This window comes from Erinaceus europaeus, chromosome 21 (assembly GCF_950295315.1).
Source record: "Erinaceus europaeus chromosome 21, mEriEur2.1, whole genome shotgun sequence".
NCBI lineage: Eukaryota > Metazoa > Chordata > Mammalia > Eulipotyphla > Erinaceidae > Erinaceus > Erinaceus europaeus.
Window position 1 is genome coordinate 1962542 of NC_080182.1, and position 20516 is coordinate 1983057.

At 42.7% G+C, this 20516-nt stretch overlaps 1 protein-coding gene across 1 annotated transcript in view; it reads right to left on the minus strand.

The window, feature by feature from the left end:
- Window positions 1-20516, minus strand: part of NEK11 (NIMA related kinase 11) — a 377347-nt gene that overhangs the window by 252824 nt on the left and 104007 nt on the right. The window contains exons 11-12 of the mRNA XM_060180272.1: window positions 19501-19608; window positions 16921-17035 (exon numbers count right to left, since the gene is read on the minus strand). Of these exons, the coding sequence (XP_060036255.1) occupies window positions 16921-17035; window positions 19501-19608 (223 nt within the window). The remainder of the gene's footprint in view (window positions 1-16920; window positions 17036-19500; window positions 19609-20516) is intronic.

The window sequence follows — 20516 nt, forward strand, 5'->3', positions numbered from 1 at the left end:
TTCTTTCATCCATCTCAGATGGGATGACTCAAGTCATCCACTGTGGCCCCTACCCCTGTAAGCTGCTGATTTGCTCCAGTGAGCCAACAGCCTGGCTGCAGCATCTTGGGAACCTACTGGGCACTGGAGCTGGTGGGGACAGGAAAGCAGTGTTTGTGCCCTGTGAGAGATGCCTCCACAGACAGTCTACACTCCACACTGTCTACTGGGCCGACTGCAGCTCAGACAGCTGTGTGATGTCTGAGGCTCGCCCTGTCCACTCCTCCTTCTTTCCTTCCCTGCCACTCCTCTTCCATGGGTGTCAGGCCCGTATCACAGTTGGACATTGCCTGCTCCTGACCCCATTCTTTTTTCAGTAACTATCATTCTTGATAGATCTCTTGGGCTTCTAACCTTGTCTCGTGTCAAAGATCCTTGCTGGTACAACCACAAGAAAGTATTTTTCACACAGAGATTTGTTACTAGATACCAATTAGATTATTTAAAAAAATGAAGACTGGGGCCTGGGAGGCAGCTCACCAGATCAAGTGGGTGCCTAACCATGTGCAGAGCCCCTGGGTTTGAGCCTCAGCATGGGGGGGGGGGTATGGATGGCACCAGGGGAGCTCCATGGATGGTGGGGCACTGCTGTGGTGCCTCCCTTTCTCTGTCTCCAAAAGTCTCTCCCTCCTTCTGTAAAGAAGTACAGACTACTCCATCAGCCAGTAGTTGCTCATGTTTTGTAACATGCAAAGTGAGTGGTGAGTGTGTCTCTGTGACACACAAATTAACTTTACTTCCCACTAGTGGCGAGTCCATTCAAGCTGGGGAGGATTGCCTAGTGGTAATGTTACCATTTCTATTGAATTAAAATCCTTTTCCACCATGATGGTAGAGGAGGACCTAGTAGAGATTGTATTGTTGTGTGGAAATGTTATACATGTACAAATTATTGAATTTTACTGTTGACTGTAAACCATTAATCCTACAATAAAGAAATAAAACTATGTAAAAATGTTGCAAGAAAATGATATTGAATACTAAAAAATATATCCTGTTCCACAGTTATTGCACAATAAGAAGTTTTTCTCACAATGTCGCTTGCTTGCACAGACATAACTTAAATGTTAGGACTTCTATAAAGAAAGACGTAAAGGCTGGGAGATTTCAAAAGCAGACATGGAGGACCGTTATACCCATTTCTCCAAAACTCCTCCTTTAGCTTTTATCTTTTCAGCATCTGGTAAAACTAGATTGCTATCTCTGTTAACAATAAAGACAGGGGTGGGGAAAATAGTACAGTGGTTTATGCAACAGACTTTCATGCCTGAAGCATAAGAGAGTACAAGTTCAATCCTCAGCACTACCAAATGACAGAGCTAGCAGTGCTCGCTCTCTCTCTCTCTCTCTCTCTCTCTCTCTCTCTCACACATACACACACACACACACACACACACACATGAGTCCAGGAAGTGGCTCAGTATGTAAAACATATGCCGTAACAGCGGTGAAGCCCTAGGTTTGAGCCCCAGCACATGGGAGCATGGGGGGAAGACAGAAAGATGAAAACTCGTGGTGCTCTGAGGATGGTGAAGTGGTGGCGCTTCATTATCTCTCCTTATCACTTTCCCTGTCCTCACCCTCAGAGACAGAGAAGAAAGGGGCCAAGAGGATAGTTCAGCCTGCTAGAGCACAGAATGTAAGTGTTGAAGGATCAATCCTGAACAGTGCTTTGGTCTTTCTCATAATACATATATATAGTGCCCTAAAAAATACCATCAGAGATCAGTGGAGTAAAAATCTTAAAAATAAAGAGAAAATAAAAATTGGGTCAGAGAATCAGACTGGCTGTACTGTCCATGTGTAAAAACCGGGCTCATTTTTGACGCACATTAAAAGATGATCAAGAGCAGTAACAGATACACCTCGAGATATCCAAATTAACCTTTTCTGGAAACGGTGTTCTGCTTTCCAAGTGAATTACTGTCTGAAAGAAATATATAGTGCTACTGATTAGAAGGCCTTGGTGCGTGGGTAGTAGCACACCAGGTTAAGCACACATGAAGTGCACAGACCACGATCCTCCAGCTCAAGCCCCCGGCTCCCCACCTGCAGGGGAGTCCCTTCACAGGCAGTGAAGCAGGTCTGCAGGTGTCTGTCTTTCTCTCCCTCTCTCTGTCTTCCCCTCCTCTCTCAATTTCTCTCTGTCCTATACAACAGCAATAATAATATGGGCAACAACAAAAAAATGGGGGGGAATGGCCTCCAGGAGCAGTGGATTCATAGTGCAGGCACCGAGCTTCAGCAATGACTCTGAAGGATTAGTTGTTCAGTGAATGTTTACTCAGTGCCAACTCCATGCTAGCCTTTTTTGCCAGCAGGTAGAAACAAAACGAACAATCAGACAGGCCTGGGCCATACTCTCATTGCAATTAGTGTGTAGCTCATTGCTTATAAAAACCACTGAGATGTTATTTAAAATGCATCATCTGAACCAGTAGGTCTAGGGTTGGGTCTGAAGGCTAATAAGCTCTCAGGATGCTAGTGATGACAGATTTTGAGTGATAAGTTTATTGACTCTCAACTGCTATTCTGTGACATACCCTGTACTTTGAGTGTTTCTGAGAGGGTGTCATCCAAATGAACCTACGAGAGGGGCTGGTCGGTGACTCACCTGGTTAAGTGCACATTGTTGTTTTATCCAGGCTGGCTTCACGGGTGGGTAACAGAGACAACCAGAGACACACGGCTGGGCCGGGAAGCTGTATTTCTTTATTCACGAACAACAATTCATAAACTAACCCAAACTAATCACCAAACAGAACTCTCCTGCATCCTCCTCACATGGCGGCGCCAAGAAGTCTCGAACTCTGTTGGGGTTCTTTGGGGCGGGGACAAGCGGGCCCGCGAAACTAGCAGGACTGAACCAATTTTCCTGGCAGGGGCAGAGCTAGACCAAACCAATGTAAAGCATACAACACACATAACACTAAGTGCAAGGACAGGCACAAAGATCTGGGTGTGAGCCCTCAGCCCCGCACCTGCGGGGGGGGGGGGGGAGGCACTTCAGAAGTGTTTAGCAGGTCTGCAGGTGTCTGTCTTTCTCTCTCCCTCTTTATCTCCCTCCCCTTCTCAATTTCTCTCTGTCCTATCCAATAAAATGGAAAAAAGATGGTTGCCAGGAGCAGTGGATTTGTAGTACTGGCACTGACCCAAAGCAAAAACCCTTGGAGGCAAAAAAAGAAGAAGAAGGAAGAGGAAGAATAATCTAGGAGTGCTGTCACTATCATGGAAAGCACTTTACCACGGTGCCCATTGGGTAAAATTTCTAGCCAAGAGATCAATGACTATAGGAACATGATTTGCTGAGAAAGCAAAAAGGCAAGTTATGGGTTGACATCAAGATGACGCCTGAAGAGACGGAGTACCCAGAGCAAATGAGAACATGGCCTGGGGACACATTTGCACAGTCCAGACACTTAGCCATGTGATCATGGGTCATAGTTCAACACAGAATGAATAGGGCCAAGGGAAACTTAAAAAAAAAATCTTTCAAACCTGCATTTTCCTGGTGTGGTGGGGTGGCTCACACAGCTAACCACATATGAAGCCCTGGACTCGGTCCCCAGCAGCACACTGGAGCAAGACGAGTTGGGGAGTGGAGTTGGGGGAAATTCCACGAATGATGAAGTGGTACCACGGTGTGCTTCCTTCTCTCCTTCTCTCTCTATTCACCTCCCTTCTCTGTCTCTCCACAAAGGGTGAAATAATCAGGATGAAGGAGTAGTTCAGTGATGGTAGAGTGAATACTCGAGACCCTGGGTTTATTCCCCAGGCTGAAAATAAAACAAAGGAAATAAAAATCTACATTTTTGGAACCAGTAGTCACTTTCTAGAACCCATGCACATGCCTCTAAAATTTCACATCTAACACACCACAAATACACAAAGGTTTTTCTTGTTCAAAATGTGCTATCTCACAACTAAAGGAGGCGAGACATAAAACTAGAGACCATATGTTGTAAGCAATTGCTTACAAAAACTGTCAGACCATTATATCTTAAAATGGAGTTGTGGGGAGGCGGAAGCTGAGGGGAAGAAGGGAGTTAATTCCATGCTATTTGAGGCCAAGGAGATGCAGAGTTAAGCTGGAGAGAAGGGTTGAGCTAGTTCATTTATGTTAGATTAAGAAGAAAAAATTCCCCACCTGCAGGGGAGTCGCTTCACAGGCGGTGAAGCAGGTCTGCAGGTGTCTTTCTCTCCCCCTCTCTGTCTTCCCCTCCTCTCTCCATTTCTCTCTGTCCTATCCAACAACAGCAACATCAGTAACAACAACAATAATAAACACAACAACGATAAAACAACAAGGGCAACAAAAGGGGGAAAAGTAGCCTCCAGGAGTAGTGGATTCATGGTACAGGCACTGAGCCCCAGCAATGACCCTGGAGGTAAAAGAAGAAGGAAGAGGAGGAGGAGGAGGAGGAGGAGGAGGAGGAGGAGGAGGAGGAGGAGGAGGAGGAGAAGGAGGAGAAGGAAGAGGAGGAGGAGGAGGAGGAGAAGGAAGAGGAGGAGGAGGAGGAGAAGGAAGAGGAGGAGGAGGAGGAGGAGAAGGAAGAGGAGGAGAAGGAGAAGGAGAAAGAGAAGGAGGAGAAGGAGAAGGAGAAGGAGAAATTGAAGAGGAAGAAGAAGGAGAAATTAACCTGAGATACAAAAAAGGTTAAAGTCATTTTGGTATCAATAACCCCAAATCCCCAGTATAGAATGCAAAGAAGGACTGAAGACTTCTAAAATTCACCTGCAAATAGGCACCTTTCTGGTTGATCTTTAATACTTAACAATAAGAAGAAACTTCCTATAATAATTGCAAGGATTCATATTCAGAAAAACACATCTAAGCCAGTCAGAGGGTTAGCAGGAAAGGAGGCTCAAGGTCAGCTGTGAACTGAGGAATACACACTCACACAATATATTGAATTTTTACAACTGAATGCCAGTGCACAGAAAGATAAGATGGAGTTGTAAAAAACTTCCAAGACAAGTCTACCCAGTGAAAAGCAACTGTGGACAACGTCAAAGACACAGGAAAGTGGATACTTTGAGAACAAGTCACATTCCTTACGCTGCTCACAGAGACATGCTACAAACATGACAGTGTGGATCTGTTTGTAGTTATTCTGTCTCAAATATCTTTTCAGAAGCAAGAGAGAAAGACAAGTCAGTCGAAATGCTATTAGTCATGAGTGACAAAGAGAATTAGATACTGCAGTCAGAACAGCTTGCTAGAAAGTTCATTTTGTTTTGTTTTCTGGAGGTGTGTGATTTCACTTCATTAACAAAGGAGTTTGACAAATGAGAGGTTCCTGAGAGAGATGTGGTCCTCACTATAATAAGACAAAACACAATTTTTTAAAATTTCTTTCTTTTTAAAGATGTTTTTCTTTTTCTTTTTTCTGTTCTTTATTTTCTTTTTCTTCCTTTTTTTAGAAATTTTTTTTTTTTAATCATTGGATAGAGACGGGGAAATTGAGAGGGTAAAGAGAGATCGAGAGGGAAAGAGACAGAGAGACACCTGCAGCCCTGCTTCAGCACTTGGTGATGTTCCCCCTACAGCTGGGGACCAGAGGCTTGAACCCAGATCCCTGTTCACTGTAATGTGTGCACTTAACCAGGTGCACCACTGCTTGGTCCCAAAACAAAGTTTCTTTACCAAGCTTAGTAAAGACAAAATTAGAGACCTATTACAGATACCTGTATAAAGCCTTGGTTAAACACCAGAGCAAAGTATCTCAGTCACTTCAGTGTTAAAATGGCATATGAATCCTAGATGGAAATAGTTCATGTGGGAGCAGACACAAGCCCAGAGAGCAGTATCTGTCTTCTGGGGCTAAACTGGTCAGCACAAATGTAATCCTTAATACAGCATAAATCTGATAGTTCTGTAGATCAGATGTCTGCCATGCTGGGATCTCACTTAAGTTAAGATCGAATTGTCCTCTGCCTCCCTTCCTCCACAAGACTCCAAAGGGAGTCCATTTCCTTCTCTTTCCTGTCTTCTAGACATTCCCTGCTTCCTGACTTATGGGTCTCTTGCTAAATCTTCAAAGTAAGCAGAGTTAGAGCAATTCCTCCTAACACTGGCATCTCTCTGGTTCTCTCCTTTATGTCTCCTTCTACACTTTTTTAATTGAGGGGGTTAATGGGTCACAGTGTAGTCATTGACACATGGGTACGGTTTCACTATGCACCAGGACCCCAGAGTTCTCTTCCTCTCTTTCCTCACCCTCCTTCCCCAGAGTCCTTTGCTTTGATGCCGTACACCGTGTCCACTTCACATTTCACTTTGCGCTCTCCCTCCCTGCCCCTCTATATTAAGTCCTGCTTATAAGTGAGATCATTCAGTATTTCTCGTTCTTCTTTTGGCTTATCTCACTTCACATGATGTCTTCAAGTTCCATCCCATATGATGCAAAGGAATGACCATCCTACCCAGAGCCACAAACACGTTTAATGTCATTCTTCTACTCTTAAGGACCTTTGTGACTACTACACTGACCCCATCTAGGATATCAGGATGATCTCTGTCTTAAAGTCAGTATTGGTAACCACCCAAGTTCATTCTATAAGTGTGACTCAGTCCTCTTAGCCATATAATTCAACATATTCACAAGGTCCAAGGTTTAGTGTACAGATGTCTTTATGGTACCATCATTTTGCCTGCCTTCATTGGCTGGTAACAAGGGGAAACTAGCATAGATCACAAATAACAGCCTTATAAAATCGTACAAGTCTTCACCTGACTCTAAAATAGAATTTTACATATAAAAGGCTGATTTAAAATACCAACGTAAGAAATGTCTCAGATATATTAAGTTTTGCTTTGCAGAAGTCATTAAAATGTTTGAAGATTGGGGTTGGGCTTGATGTATTGCACTAAAGTAAAGGTCTCTTGGAGGGAAGGGATTTTCAGGTCCTGGAACACAACAGCAAAGGAGGACCTAAGGGGGGGGGGGGGGGAGCTAGAGTGTTATGTGGAAAACTGAGAAATGTTACCATATATACACATGTACAAACTACTACATTCTACTGTGAACTGTAAACCAGTAATCCCCCATAAAGGAAAATAGAAAACAGAGAAGAACATATCATGATTTTTCCAACAACCCCATGTAAAATACCAGTGCATCTTAAAATGGCAGTATCTTTGTGGGTGGGGAGGCATTTGACTAGCAGTCTGAGACCTGCATGTGTGAGGTTCCGAGTTCAATCCCCGGCACTGCATATGCAAGACTGATGCTCTGGTTCTCTCTCTTTCTCTTATTCTCTATTTTCTTTCTCACTAATAGTTAATTAATTAATGGTATCTTTAATTAAATACAATCTTATTATACTATATTTCTCAATTGTACTGGTTGGATTAGACTAGATTTGCTGCTATAACAAATAAAACCACTGACTTGGCTAGCAAGTAGATATCTTATTTTTCTTAGCAAGTATATATCTTATTTTCTGGCTAGAAAATGTATATCTTATTTTCATAAAGTCCTATGTGGGCCAGGACTCTCTCCAGGGCAACTCTTTCCTGTTTAGAATGCCCTGGTGTAGGTCCTTGGATATTGTAACATGTGCATTCAACCAGGTGTGCCATTGTCCAGCCCTATTCACAGTCTCTTGTGTCATAAACAATTTTTTTTAATTTAGGCCAGCGTTTAAGCACAAAAATACTTTTACTTTTTATTGAGGGGACTAATGACTTATAGTAAGTAGAGTTGTTGATAAATGAGTAAAAACCTCTTGGTTTTCTGTAGAACGCTCTCACACCCAGCCTAGGTCCTCCACCATCATGCACCAGGACCTGAAAGCCCCCCAGCTCCCCAGAATCCTTTGCTTTGGTGCATACACCAACCCAGTCCAGGCCAGAAAGGGGAAAGACAAAAATATTTTATCTAATGCTCCTAGGGCTGTCCACATGTCCATAGCTAAAATATCCCTGTCATCTAAATTATAAACAAGAGAGATTCATGAGACCACTGAAATAATATATCTACTGTATCATATTCTTAATTTATTTTTCTATAAAATTTCAGGTTTTTTATTTTTTTTTAAAAAGGATGCCCAGGTATGGTATGCTCTCTAAATGAATAAATAAGTTTCAAACCCATGGACCAGAGAAGCTCTCTTGTTCCAAGTCATAGCACTAGCACACGACGAAGTCAGGACTCAGATGCAGATTGATCTCTTTTTCCTGAGCCACAAGAGGCCTTAGCTCCCTGTGCCATCATAATAATATCCTCCCTGTATAAGACACATGAGCTCTGGACACAACCATAAAAGTTGCACATGGAAAATAATTTCATCAACTAAAGGAACACCACACCATGGTATGCTTCAAAATGCATCTGAGATACACATTATGAAAGATTTTAGTCTATTATATTCTATGCTTTCCACTACCTTAAAGCCATCATTGATATTTATTTAACTTTATGCTTAATTGATTCATTGCAAATCTGAACCGTGATAAGCCAAGTAAGGCTGTTTAAGGCTGCTCAAGGCTGCTCTCTGCTCACCCAGCGAGTCTTTAGTTTAATAACTACTGTATAATTTAGTAATTTCTATATAGCTGAGAGGTGGCCCATGGGGTCACAAACAGCTTTCTGGAGAGACAACAATATCTTGAGAGGTCAGTGGGTACTGATTTTCTTTATGAATGATTGATATTCCAGGGACCAGTTTTCCTCTTGTTTCTATTATGCCTGCTTAGGACACAATAGCAAAATAACTGGTGGGCAAGTCTTATTCTGCATTTGCTTGAATTTTCCAAACAGGATATAATCTTTTAAATTTCAGTTAGAGGCATCTGCTAGGCTTACCATGTGACAAGAACACTTGGAATTGTTAAATAGACCTCAGGGTAGCACATCTTCACTCAACGTTAGGCCCATTCTAATTATTCACTAGAAGCCTTTATTGCTGGGAGTAAGTAGGAGAATCAGGCGGAAATAGCATGCAATGCAAATGTAACTTGTGAACTCTCCCACTGAAAAAACTGAAGTGAGGAAATAAAGGAGCATAGACTGCCATCTCTATTTCATTTTTCTCTTGAGAGAAGACCCCCCCAAAAGGAGGACAATGCTGTTCAGCTGACACAGGAAAATAACAGACAATGATTTCTGAACTAAGGACTTGGATCCCAAGTAACACCTTCAGCGCTTTTCAATTGCTCTGTAAATCCGTGACTTCATCTACATCTCTATTGACCATTTATTAGCTAAAGTAAAGACCATAGGGCATCATGCATGAAGCTTCTATTGGTCAACTTTATCAAGATATCATTTACAATAACAAAATGTACTACTTTAAAATACACAGTTCAGGGGCTGGGCAATAGTGTACCTGGTAGAGAATATGTGTTACAGTGCTCAAGTACTTGGGATACGTGTTACAGTGCTCAAGGACCTGGGATATGTGTTACAGTGCTCAAGGACCTGGGGTATGTGTTACAGTGCTCAAGGACCTGGGATACGTGTTACAGTGCTCAAGGACCTGGGGTATGTGTTACAGTGCTCAAGGACATGGGATATGTGTTACAGTGCTCAAGGACCTGGGGTATGTGTTATAGTGCTCAAGGACCTGGGGTATGTGTTACAGTGCTCAAGGACCTGGGATATGTGTTACAGTGCTCAAGGACATGGGATATGTGTTACAGTGCTCAAGGACCTGGGATATGTGTTACAGTGCTCAAGGACCTGGGGTATGTGTTACAATGCTCAAGGACCTGGGGTATGTGTTACAATGCTCAAGGACCTGGGATATGCGTTACAGTGCTCAAGGACCTGGGATATTCGTTACAGTGCTCAAGGACCTGGGATATGCGTTACAGTGCTCAAGGACCTGGGATATGTGTTACAATGCTCAAGGACCTGGGGTATGTGTTACAGTGCTCAAGGACCTGGGATATGTGTTACAGTGCTCAAGGACTTGGGGTATGTGTTATAGTGCTCAAGGACCTGGGATATGTGTTACAGTGCTCAAGGACCTGGGATACATGTTACAGTGCTCAAGGACCTGGGGTATGTGTTACAATGCTCGAGGACCTGGGATACGTGTTACAGTGCTCAAGGACCTGGGATATGTGTTACAGTGCTCAAGGACCTGGGGTATGTGTTACAGTGCTCAAGGACCTGGGATATGTGTTACAGTGCTCAAGGACCTGGGGTATGTGTTACAGTGCTCAAGGACCTGGGATATGTATTACAGTGCTCAAGGACCTGGTAGAGCATATGTGTTACAGTGCTCAAGGACCTGGGATATGTGTTACAATGCTCAAGGACCTGGGGTATGTGTTACAGTGCTCAAGGACCTGGGGTATGTGTTACAGTGCTCAAGGACCTGGGGTATGTGTTACAATGCTCAAGGACCTGGGGTATCTGTTACAGTGCTCAAGGACCTGGGGTATGTGTTACAGTGCTCAAGGACCTGGGATATGCGTTACAGTGCTCAAGGACCTGGGATATGTGTTACAGTGCTCAAGGACCTGGGGTATGTGTTACAATGCTCAAGGACATGGGATATGTATTACAGTGCTCAAGGACCTGGGATATGTGTTACAGTGCTCAAGGACCTGGGATATGTATTACAGTGCTCAAGGACCTGGTAGAGCATATGTGTTACAGTGCTCAAGGACCTGGGATATGTATTACAGTGCTCAAGGACCTGGTAGAGCATATGTGTTACAGTGCTCAAGGACCTGCGTTCAAGCTCCCGGCCCTATCTTCAGGGGGAAAGTTTTATGAGCAGTGGAGCAGTGCTGCAGATGTCTCTCCTCACTCTCCCTATTTCCCCTTCCCTCTCAATTTATCTCTCTACATATCCAATAAATAAACAAGCTATTAAAAATAAAGCACAGGGCCAGGGGGTGGAGCACCTGGTTAAGCACACACACTAAAGTGCACAAGGACTCGAGTTCAAACCCCTGAAGGAGGGAAGCTTCGTTAGTGGTGAAACAGGGCTGTAGTTGTCTCTCCGTCTCTCTCCCTCTCTATCTCCTCCTCCCCTCTCAATTTATCTGTCTCTATCCAATAATAAATAAATTATATTTAAAAATAAAGTAAAAAGTGCAAGGACTTTGGGAAAATATATACACCTGGGTGACTATTACTATGATCAGAATATCAAACTTTATATGACTACAAAAGGTTCCTCTGTGTTCCATGGGGTCAGTTTCCACCACTGAGACACCCAGGAGGGATCTACAATTCATAGAAGTGAAGCTATTCAGTAAGATCTCTTTCATATGAGGTTTCTCACTCAGCACTTTGCTTTTTGTTGTTGTTGTTGCTAATATTTTGCTGGAGCTTTGTGTTTGCATGATCCCACTACTCCCAGCTTAATTATTAATCTCCTTTTTTTTTTCTAGATAGCAGATACAAGTCAGAGAGGGAGAAAGCATAGCACTGCTCCACTACCCATGAAACTGTCCTTGTGCATGGTGCTCCCAGATACAGGCCAGAGGCTCAAAGCTAGGTTGTTGTATATGAGGAAGTGTGCACGACAAACGTGCTGAGTGAGGGGCAGGGGACCGCTCTCTTGGCAGGGTGCACACTTCCTCATATGCAACGACCTAGCTTTGACCAGAAACTAGCAAATAGAGGAAAATATTGGCAGAACTCTTTTCCACATAATTTTTCCCTTTTTTTGTTTTTTTTTTTAATTTCTCTATTGGCAATAATGTCTTACATTTGACAGTAAATACAATAGTTTGCACATTTTCCACACAAATTTTAAAGACATCGTCAGTGAAATGAATCCAATTACAAAGAAGACTAAGGCAAGAATAAACCAATGGGACTACATCAAATTAAAAAGTTTCTGCACAGCAAAAGAAACCACTATTCAAACAAAAAGACCCTCACAGACTGGGAGGAGATCTTTACATGCCACACATCAGACAAGAGGACATGGACAGCACATTCACCACAGAAGAGATCCAAAGGGTTGAGAAACACATGAAAAAAATGCTCCAAGTCTCTGATTGTCAGAGAATGGGAAGGTGAGAGCCATGCTCGCTCTGGGTGGGCCTAAGCCCACGAGTCTCAGTTTCTACCTTTGCCAGAAAATGTTAATCACTCAAAATAAGTCTAGGGTGCAATGAAGTATCTGGCAAAAATTAGCATGAGCAATCCTCAGCATTTCATCTAAGGAGATAAATAAAGATAATTTCATTTAATGTTCCAGTTGTGCTTTCTCATTTGATTATAATGGTTGTCTATGATTTTGACGAGATTAAATCAGCCTGATCAACTAAATGCATATCAAATGTAAATAATGTCTTACTCTATCTCCTCTCCCTGCAACGAACTCCTCACATCCCAGAGGGAGTTTTCCATTGCAACATCAAAGCCTGATTAAATACTTGATGTAGGAACTCAGAAACGACTATGTAATTTTATTTATATGCACGTACGACATAAATAAAAACTTCTATCAGTGCTGAAACTTTACTCATATCTTCTAAGTGGCAAAGAGAATGGAACCAATTAAGAGTTCATCAACAAATTAAGGCCTCATATCTCAAAAATTTCCAGATTAAGCATCTTGTAGTCAGCCATCCTTCTAATCAATCATCAGCCCAAGTTGTGTTTTCATAGCAGTGTCTTCCTTTCTCAATGTAATAGCAAAAGGGAAAGAAGATAGACAATGTACACTTACGGAGAATAAAAATTAATAGAATTGTTTATTTTACAAGGCAATTGGCCCTAGCTAAAACTATTCCATGTGAAAACTGATGAAGTCCTTTTGGAAAACTTTGTGGAGAGTTCTTAAACAAATAAAAATAGAACTGCCTATACCCAGCAGTACCACTCTGCGCCATTTATCCACAGGACATGAAAACACTAATTCAAAGAGACATATGCACCCTTATGTTCCTATCTGCATTATTCATAGTAGTCAGAGTGGAAGCAGACCAAAATGCCTACAGAAAGATGACTGTCTAAAGAGGTTATGGGATATTTATACTGCAAAGAATACTACTCAGGAATAAATTAAAAAAAAAAAAAAAAGATGATACCATGTCCTTTGGGACAAAGTGGATGGAACTGAAGGCGATTATGCTTAGAGAAATAGCAGATGGTTTCACTCATATGTGCTGTCTAGAGAAATGAATCACATGAGCTTGCAAAAGAAACAAAACCCAGAAGTAAACAAACTATCTCTAAGACTTTGTGAGAACTGTGATGGTCATCCTTGGGTAGGGTGGCAGGGAATCAAGACACAGAATTTCGGTGGTGGGTACAGTGTACTATACTCTTTTAATCTTATAAACCACAACTAATCACAAATAAAAAAATAGTTTGACAAAAATAATATTAAAAAACGACTCCATTATTTTTAATCTTACAGCTTACTGTGGACATCTAAGTAGTACTTCCTTATGGCACAGGTAAGGTGCTCAACCGAAAAGACTTGATGATTTCCAGTTTGATGTGTGAATAAATACCAAGTCAGCTGTACTGAAACCTCCAAGACAAAAAGCAAAAGAAGTGCTAAGGAGGCCATAAACGGGAGCTTCCTGGTAGCAGGTGGAACCTGTAGTCAGGGTTAACTTAGGAATAATTCGCTTCTACAGATCATAGAAAAATCACACAGAGACATACAACAACTCTATTTCTAAAGGTCCAATTAACTTGATGTGCTTGTCTGTTTCTTGCAAATCTTTTTTTTTTTTTTTTTTTTTTTTTACCCACCACCTCCAAATACACTTTAGGGAAAATGGAGAGACCCCTGCCTGCATTAGGAAACAGGAACCTTGGAGTCCTTGAACAAACTATTTACCTTCTTTGCTTCTCTAATGTGCAATAAGTAGGAAATACTTTTCCCACTTGGAGTCAGGAAGTTAGGTTCAGATGTCTTGATCCTAAACCATCCATTTAATACCCTAGCTTGGGACGTCTTTAAAAATAGTGATGGCTCTTTTCCCATATTTGGGAGCTACTTCCTTCCCTGATACAGCTTTCTAGTCCTATTTCCAACTCTGACACCATCTCCTCAGACAATACCTTTAGCCCACCTGCACGTTAGTTACCGGGCTCAGGTCAAAATTAGTAGGCATGGGCCCCTTGGAATATACCTAAGATAGATTTCCTAGCTTTCTCCAAAATGGAGACCCCAAATCTCATCTGCTATATTCTTACCATTAGATTCCTGATTATTAAACAATTTGTTCTGCTTTATATTGTTGGTATGCATGAGACCCCTTCTGTTTCATTTGGTTTAAATCCCCCCTGCTTAACACTATTCTATTTACATAACCACTGTTAACAAGTTCCACCTCCCTCCAGGGCATTTGTGGTTCAGTGATAGGATTCTCGCCTGCTCCACCCCTCCTTGTCACACCCTGATCCCTTCTTTGTCACACCCTGATTTTCACCAGTCACTTTTCTCTCCACCCTCTCTATGTCACATCCTGTTTCCACCCTACTTGGGAAGTATATATAAAGACAGCATTGTGAGTTTTAGAGTACTTTACCTTTAGTTTAGCTCAGCTCGGCTTAGATTGTGCTGCGTCCTGCATGAATAAAGAGATACTGCCTACAGCTCAACTATGAGTCCCTGGTCGTCTGTTACCTGCCCGTGAAGCCAGCCCGGCGAAAACAACATTATATCTTAGAGCTTTTTCAGCCACCAAGTTGCTGATGCTACCATGACACCAACCTGACTTCTCTGGGCAGATGACCTCACCAGTGTACCTTGGAACCTCACCTCTCCAGAGCCCAGCCCCACTAGGGAAAGATAGAAACAGGCTGGGAGTATAGACTGACCTGTCAATGCCCATGTTCAGTGGGAAATAAATCATAGAAGCCAGACCTTCCACCTTCTGCACTCATATTGACCCTGGGTCCATAATCCCCGAGGGACAGAGAACAAGAAAAGCTTTCAATAGAGGGAATGGGATACAGAGTTCTGGTGGTGGGAGTTATGTGGAATCATACCCCTTTTATTTATGGTCTTGTCTATCATTATTAAATGAATAAATAAATAAATAATAAATAAAAAGAATAGTGATGGCTCTCCATCTCCATCTCCAGAAGAATGCATAGCATGCGAATCAGGCACTACTCAGTGCCTTAACTCGGTTTCACATTCTTGGACAGTTCTCAGCTTCCAAATTCTACTTTTGGAAAATAACGAATAATGTATTAGATCCATCTGATGTTTGTCAATGAAATCTCTTACTGGATAACTTTCACACCATTTTATTTTATTTTATTTTATTGACACTAGATTTATCACTGGGGCTTGGTGTTGGTACTATGAATCCCAGTGGCCATTTTTTCTTTCTATTTTGTTTGATAGGACAGACAGAAACTAAGAGGGGAGAGGAAAGCAGAGAGGAAGAGAAAAGATAAACACCTGCAGCCCTGCTAGTGGAGAGTGAGGCTCAAACCCAGGTCCTTGTATACGGCGATGTGTTAGCTCAGCAGAGTGCGCCACCACCCAGCCACCAACACCACCACTTTAAAAGCTGGCACGTGCCAACCTAAAGGACTTCAAGTGCCAGACTCCTTACAGTTAGAGAAGGCAAAGGAAACTAATACATCTGTGTCAAGAAGACATCAGCTATAAATTTGAGCTGAGATGACCTGCCAACCCAAGTTTCTCTACCTCCATTCTCCACTTGAGATGAGAACTCAGCCATTGCCAAAAAGAGTTGTTCTAGCTTTGTGCAGTCATAAGGATTCCTGGATAGACCCGTGACTACAAGAAACATGGTTCGCTAAGGGCCCTAGTTGCTGTGTTCTGGAACTCAGAGGCTAGACCTTCTTCCATTAAGCTGTGTCAGAGAACAGCAGGAAATGACAGAAGCCCTGCAATGGCTGGCTTTGCTGAAGCTCAACCTCCATGCTTTGTCTGTCTCACAAACTAGTTTCTAACCTCTGAGGCTTTTTCACTCCTCACTTGAAAGAAGGCCAGAATCATGGTCTGATGGTTCTCTCTGCTTTTCCTTGCTCCTCTCTTATTTCCTTTGAAGCAGGCATTTCACCTTATAAGATCCTTGCACTTTTAGTCCCAGCTTGGCACTTATCTCACAAGACTAGCTTATCATTCATTTATTCAATCATTAACTCACTCATTCTTTCTCCCACTCTATAGTCCTTCAAGAAACAGCAGAACAGGAGAGAAGGTAGCACACTGGTAGAGCACATGCCTTGCATGCCCAAAGGACTGGGCTCTAACCCTGGCATTGCACAAAATAAAGGATCAGAACTTGGGTCTCTGCCTTAAACAGACAAATTTAAAAGTATTAGATGCCAAAGTGTGGTCTTAGCACTTTGTCCTCTGAGCCTCATGCACCCAAGAACATAAGGGCCTTTTTTTCTTACTGGCCCTAAATATGCCACTTTGACTCTCGCTTCTCTTCTGCTGGTAAGTAAACACACCTCTTCTCATTTGCTTTCATAATAACCAGGGGTGGGAGGGATCCTGCTTGTGCCATGGGTTGATAAAAGGCAAGACCTAGAGATTAAATTTCCAGAGGCTGCCCCGATAGGGACACTTTTTCACTCTCAAACACATATTTAACTATTAGGCTATGATCTGTCCCTCACATGAGTGACAGCTCTGAGCATTTCTTTTCCTGGCCACAACTGCACAACCTAATAGAAGATTTTTCCTGAGTCTGACTCCACTTGAAATAGGTAAAGGCTGGGGGTGGGAGTGGAAAGGCAGTTCAACGTAGGCAAAAGTTTCCTCTTCTGGGACAACTCACTATTACAGAGAAGACAGGAGAGGGCAGGGAACACCTGCCATGCCCTGCTTTTCATCCTGTTCACATACACCCATGGCTTCTCTCAGAGGCCAGTCAGACCAACCAGAGGGCAGCCACCCCCAACCCCGGTGTCAACCAAGAGCGCCTTTCTGAATACTGACGCAGACTCATACCAGGACCTCCAAGGTCAGCTCTGGTGTCCTCTGCACGTGACTGAAGTACATCAAGGTCCAGGGAAGACATGAGCTGAGGTTCCAGTGGGTCCTCTGAAATCAGATCATCAGATTTCTGTGGGTGGTAAATAACAGTTCATGAGTTGAGAGAAGGAAAAGACACTACCACAAGTAAAACGGTGTTCTGGGACAGATGACCATTTGGACAGAAAAGCCTTTCTAACCCACTATTAAACATGTTAACACTTCCAAGTTTCCAGAAGGCATCTTGGGACAAGAGGATGAGCCTTGACCTTGGATGGCCTTAAGGCAGCTAACTTTTCCCAAGTCTCAGTTTAGGGACTAGAGTCAGGCGGGAGAGGGAGTGGGGGATGCCCAGGATGCAAACTTGAAGGAAATGCTCAGTCTTGGGCTCACACACATTCATGTAAAAGCAAGAGCCATCAGCAGCCAGAAACAAGTCCCTTTTCCAAGTTGGCACTCAGGTTACTGCACTGACCTCACCCTAAGCAAGCCCTGCTCTGTTGTTTCATCTCAGAATGAGAGGTGCTAGCCTGGGTGACTTCCAGGTTCTCTTCCAACTTTTAAAATCCTGCTATTGTATGAACTGAGTTCCTGAAAATGAGGCTTATGAGGGCATGCAAGGACAGATACTATATGTAAAACCACTCTGCAATTACATTAAAAAAATGGGTGAGTGGAGATGGTTATACTTAGTGAAATAAATAAGAAGTAAAAGATAACTACTGAATAGATCTTCTCATATGTGGAATATATAGAATTGAAACACAGGAACTTGCAGAAAAAAGTATCTAAAATGTCTCTAAACCTTGGTAAGAATTATAGTTGTGTGTGTGTGTGTGTGTGTGTGTGTGTGTGTGTGCGTGTGCGTGCGCGCGCATGCGCACGTGCATGCATGTATGCAACCACAACCCCAGAACTTCTGCTAAATTACTGATTTTCCTTGATAAACAGCTTTCATGGGAAACTGCTCCAAGGGTTCCCTCTTACTGAAAATAGAAAAAAAATTGACACTCATCTTAAGTGAATAAATAAAACAAAATGATGTCCTGTTGTGGTGAGACGACTATGAAAATACAGCCACAAGGTGTTTGAAGAAGCACATTCGGGGACATTCTATAATGACTGTTACAGCAGGTGTCATTGACTCCACTTTTCAAAGGGCCACTGACAACCCACAAAGAACATGAAGAATAAAGAACAGAGTCTGCAAGAAAGATTTCACTAGTGTACTTCAGAAGTTATTTGAAAATAAGCATTTGGGCTCTTGACTGGTTTTCATGTGTTGAGGTTTTATTTGAAGGAAACAGAGAATTAATATAATGTTTCCAATGGAAAGAGAAGGACTTGATTTGAGAGACCCGATCTGCTATTCCCTTTCACAAGACCCAATTCTGGCACCATTACAACTGTCTCTACCACAGGATAAAAGGAAGACCAGGATTTCCTTATACCATAAAGTTATCTAAGTTGCTACCAGCTGGAAAGAAACGGTGCCTGGGGCCAGCATGTAGCGCACCTGGTTAAGCACACAAGTTACAAATGTGCAAGGACCTGGGTCTGAGTCATTGGTTCCCACCTGCAGGGGGAAAGCTTTGCCAGTGGTGAAGCAGTGTAGCAGGTATCTCTCTGTCTCCCTCTCTATCTCCCCTTTTCCTCTCAATTTCTGGCTGTCTCTACCCAATGAATAAAGATACTAATTAAAAATAAAGTAAATTAAAATAGAAATGGTACCTAATGTGATTCTGCATTGATCCAACCTTCAGATTGCAAACTCTGTATTCAGTCAAGCAGAAAGTGCCTGCCAAAATGACTGACCCTGTCAGTTAGGGTCTGAAAACAGATCAAACTAGTTTACTAACTGCCTCAAGGAAATCTTACCGCATGTCTAAGAACTGACACAGCCCACTCATTCTTCCCTCTAATGCTGATTTCATCTCTTCCAGATGCTTTTAAAATACAAAGTGGTTTGCTTTCAGCGAGGCAAGAGAGAAAACAGAGAGAGAAAGAGCCCTGGTGAGACTAGGAAAAGACTGAATCATAAATACTTGTGTGCACACAGACTAGGAAAAGACTGAATCATAAATACGTGTGTGCACACAGACTAGGAAAAGACTGAATCATAAATACGTGTGTGCACACAGACTAGGAAAAGACTGAATCATAAATACGTGTGTGCACACAGACTAGGAAAAGACTGAATCATAAATACGTGTGTGCACACAGACTAGGAAAAGACTGAATCATAAATACGTGTGTGCACACAGACTAGGAAAAGACTGAATCATAAATACGTGTGTGCGCACAGACAAGAACCTTTTCCTCTTCTGTGCTTTTCTCCTTTGTCATGTTTTTCCCTTTAGTCTCTTGCACCTGATTAATCCAATTTCCTTGTTCTATTTTATTTCATCTTTTCCAGCTCAGTGAGGCCTTTCCTGGAGCTGTGGAGAACCCTTCAGTCTGTCTGCAGTGCTCAGCTTCCCATTTCCTCCCTCCTTTGTTCTCTGAATATCATTAAAGCTGCCTCACTCTCAAGCCTGTGAAGATGACTGAACTTGCCTCTCTTCTGCCTGGCCTCCTGGCTTCATCCTCCTCCTGGAGCGAACAAGAAAGCCTTCCCTCAGATAGTTCCTCCTTTCCCTCTGTTCGCATTAACTGCTGCTGTTCCTAAAGCGATGATAAGAAGGGCTGTTTGTCAATGGTTTTCTGGATCTCCCCTTGCCTCTGCTGAGTTGACTGCTTTGGAGAGTCCCAATTTCTGTCCATCATCAGAGTGTGTTCTGTGCCTGGGTGTACATTAAAAATGCAGCAACCCTGGCTCTAGATCAACCAAATCCAAATCTGTATTTTTATCAAGACCAACAGGTGGGGGATTTGGCTGCTTTCTGGTTTGCTTATGATTTGGGGTACAGGGTGGGGCGGGGGCTTCACACTGTGCTGTTCTTTCACACTGGCTGTAACTAGAACCAGCAGCGTAAAGAGAACACAGATACGGTCACCATGAATGGTGAAGAAGAAAAAGGAAAGCAAAGCTAAGTTAAGAAAGCTATCAGGCACTGACATTTAAGATGAAACTTCAAACCATATCTTGGTTTTGCTGTATAGCCATCTCAAGAATAGAGAAAGTCAGATAGGTTGTATAAAGCTAAGCGTGGTATGCTTTTGCTTTTCAACTTCCAGTGGTGGTTCCAGGCGCAACCAGCTGAACGGACATACTAACAACACAGAAGACTTATCATTGCATCATACTCTGTGTCAGGACCTATAGAAATTGGTAGTTCTCGCTCTCTTGGTTAAAAAAAAAAAAAGTCAGCAGAACTAGGAGGATGATCCTTCCCCTCCACAAGTCATCATTTCAGAACCTTTGAAGTCTGAAGAGCTGAAAACAGGCCCTCAGGGTCCAGTGGGTAGCGGATCCTTCCGCACAGTGACGGCATTAAGACTCCCACTGGGAAGAGGGGCAAGGGCCATCACTTTGCATTGAACACTTGGGATCCAGGCTCAGTCCCTAGCACCTCAGATGCCAAAGCTGAATGATACTCCTTTCTCCCTCCCTCCCTCCCTCCCTCTGCCTC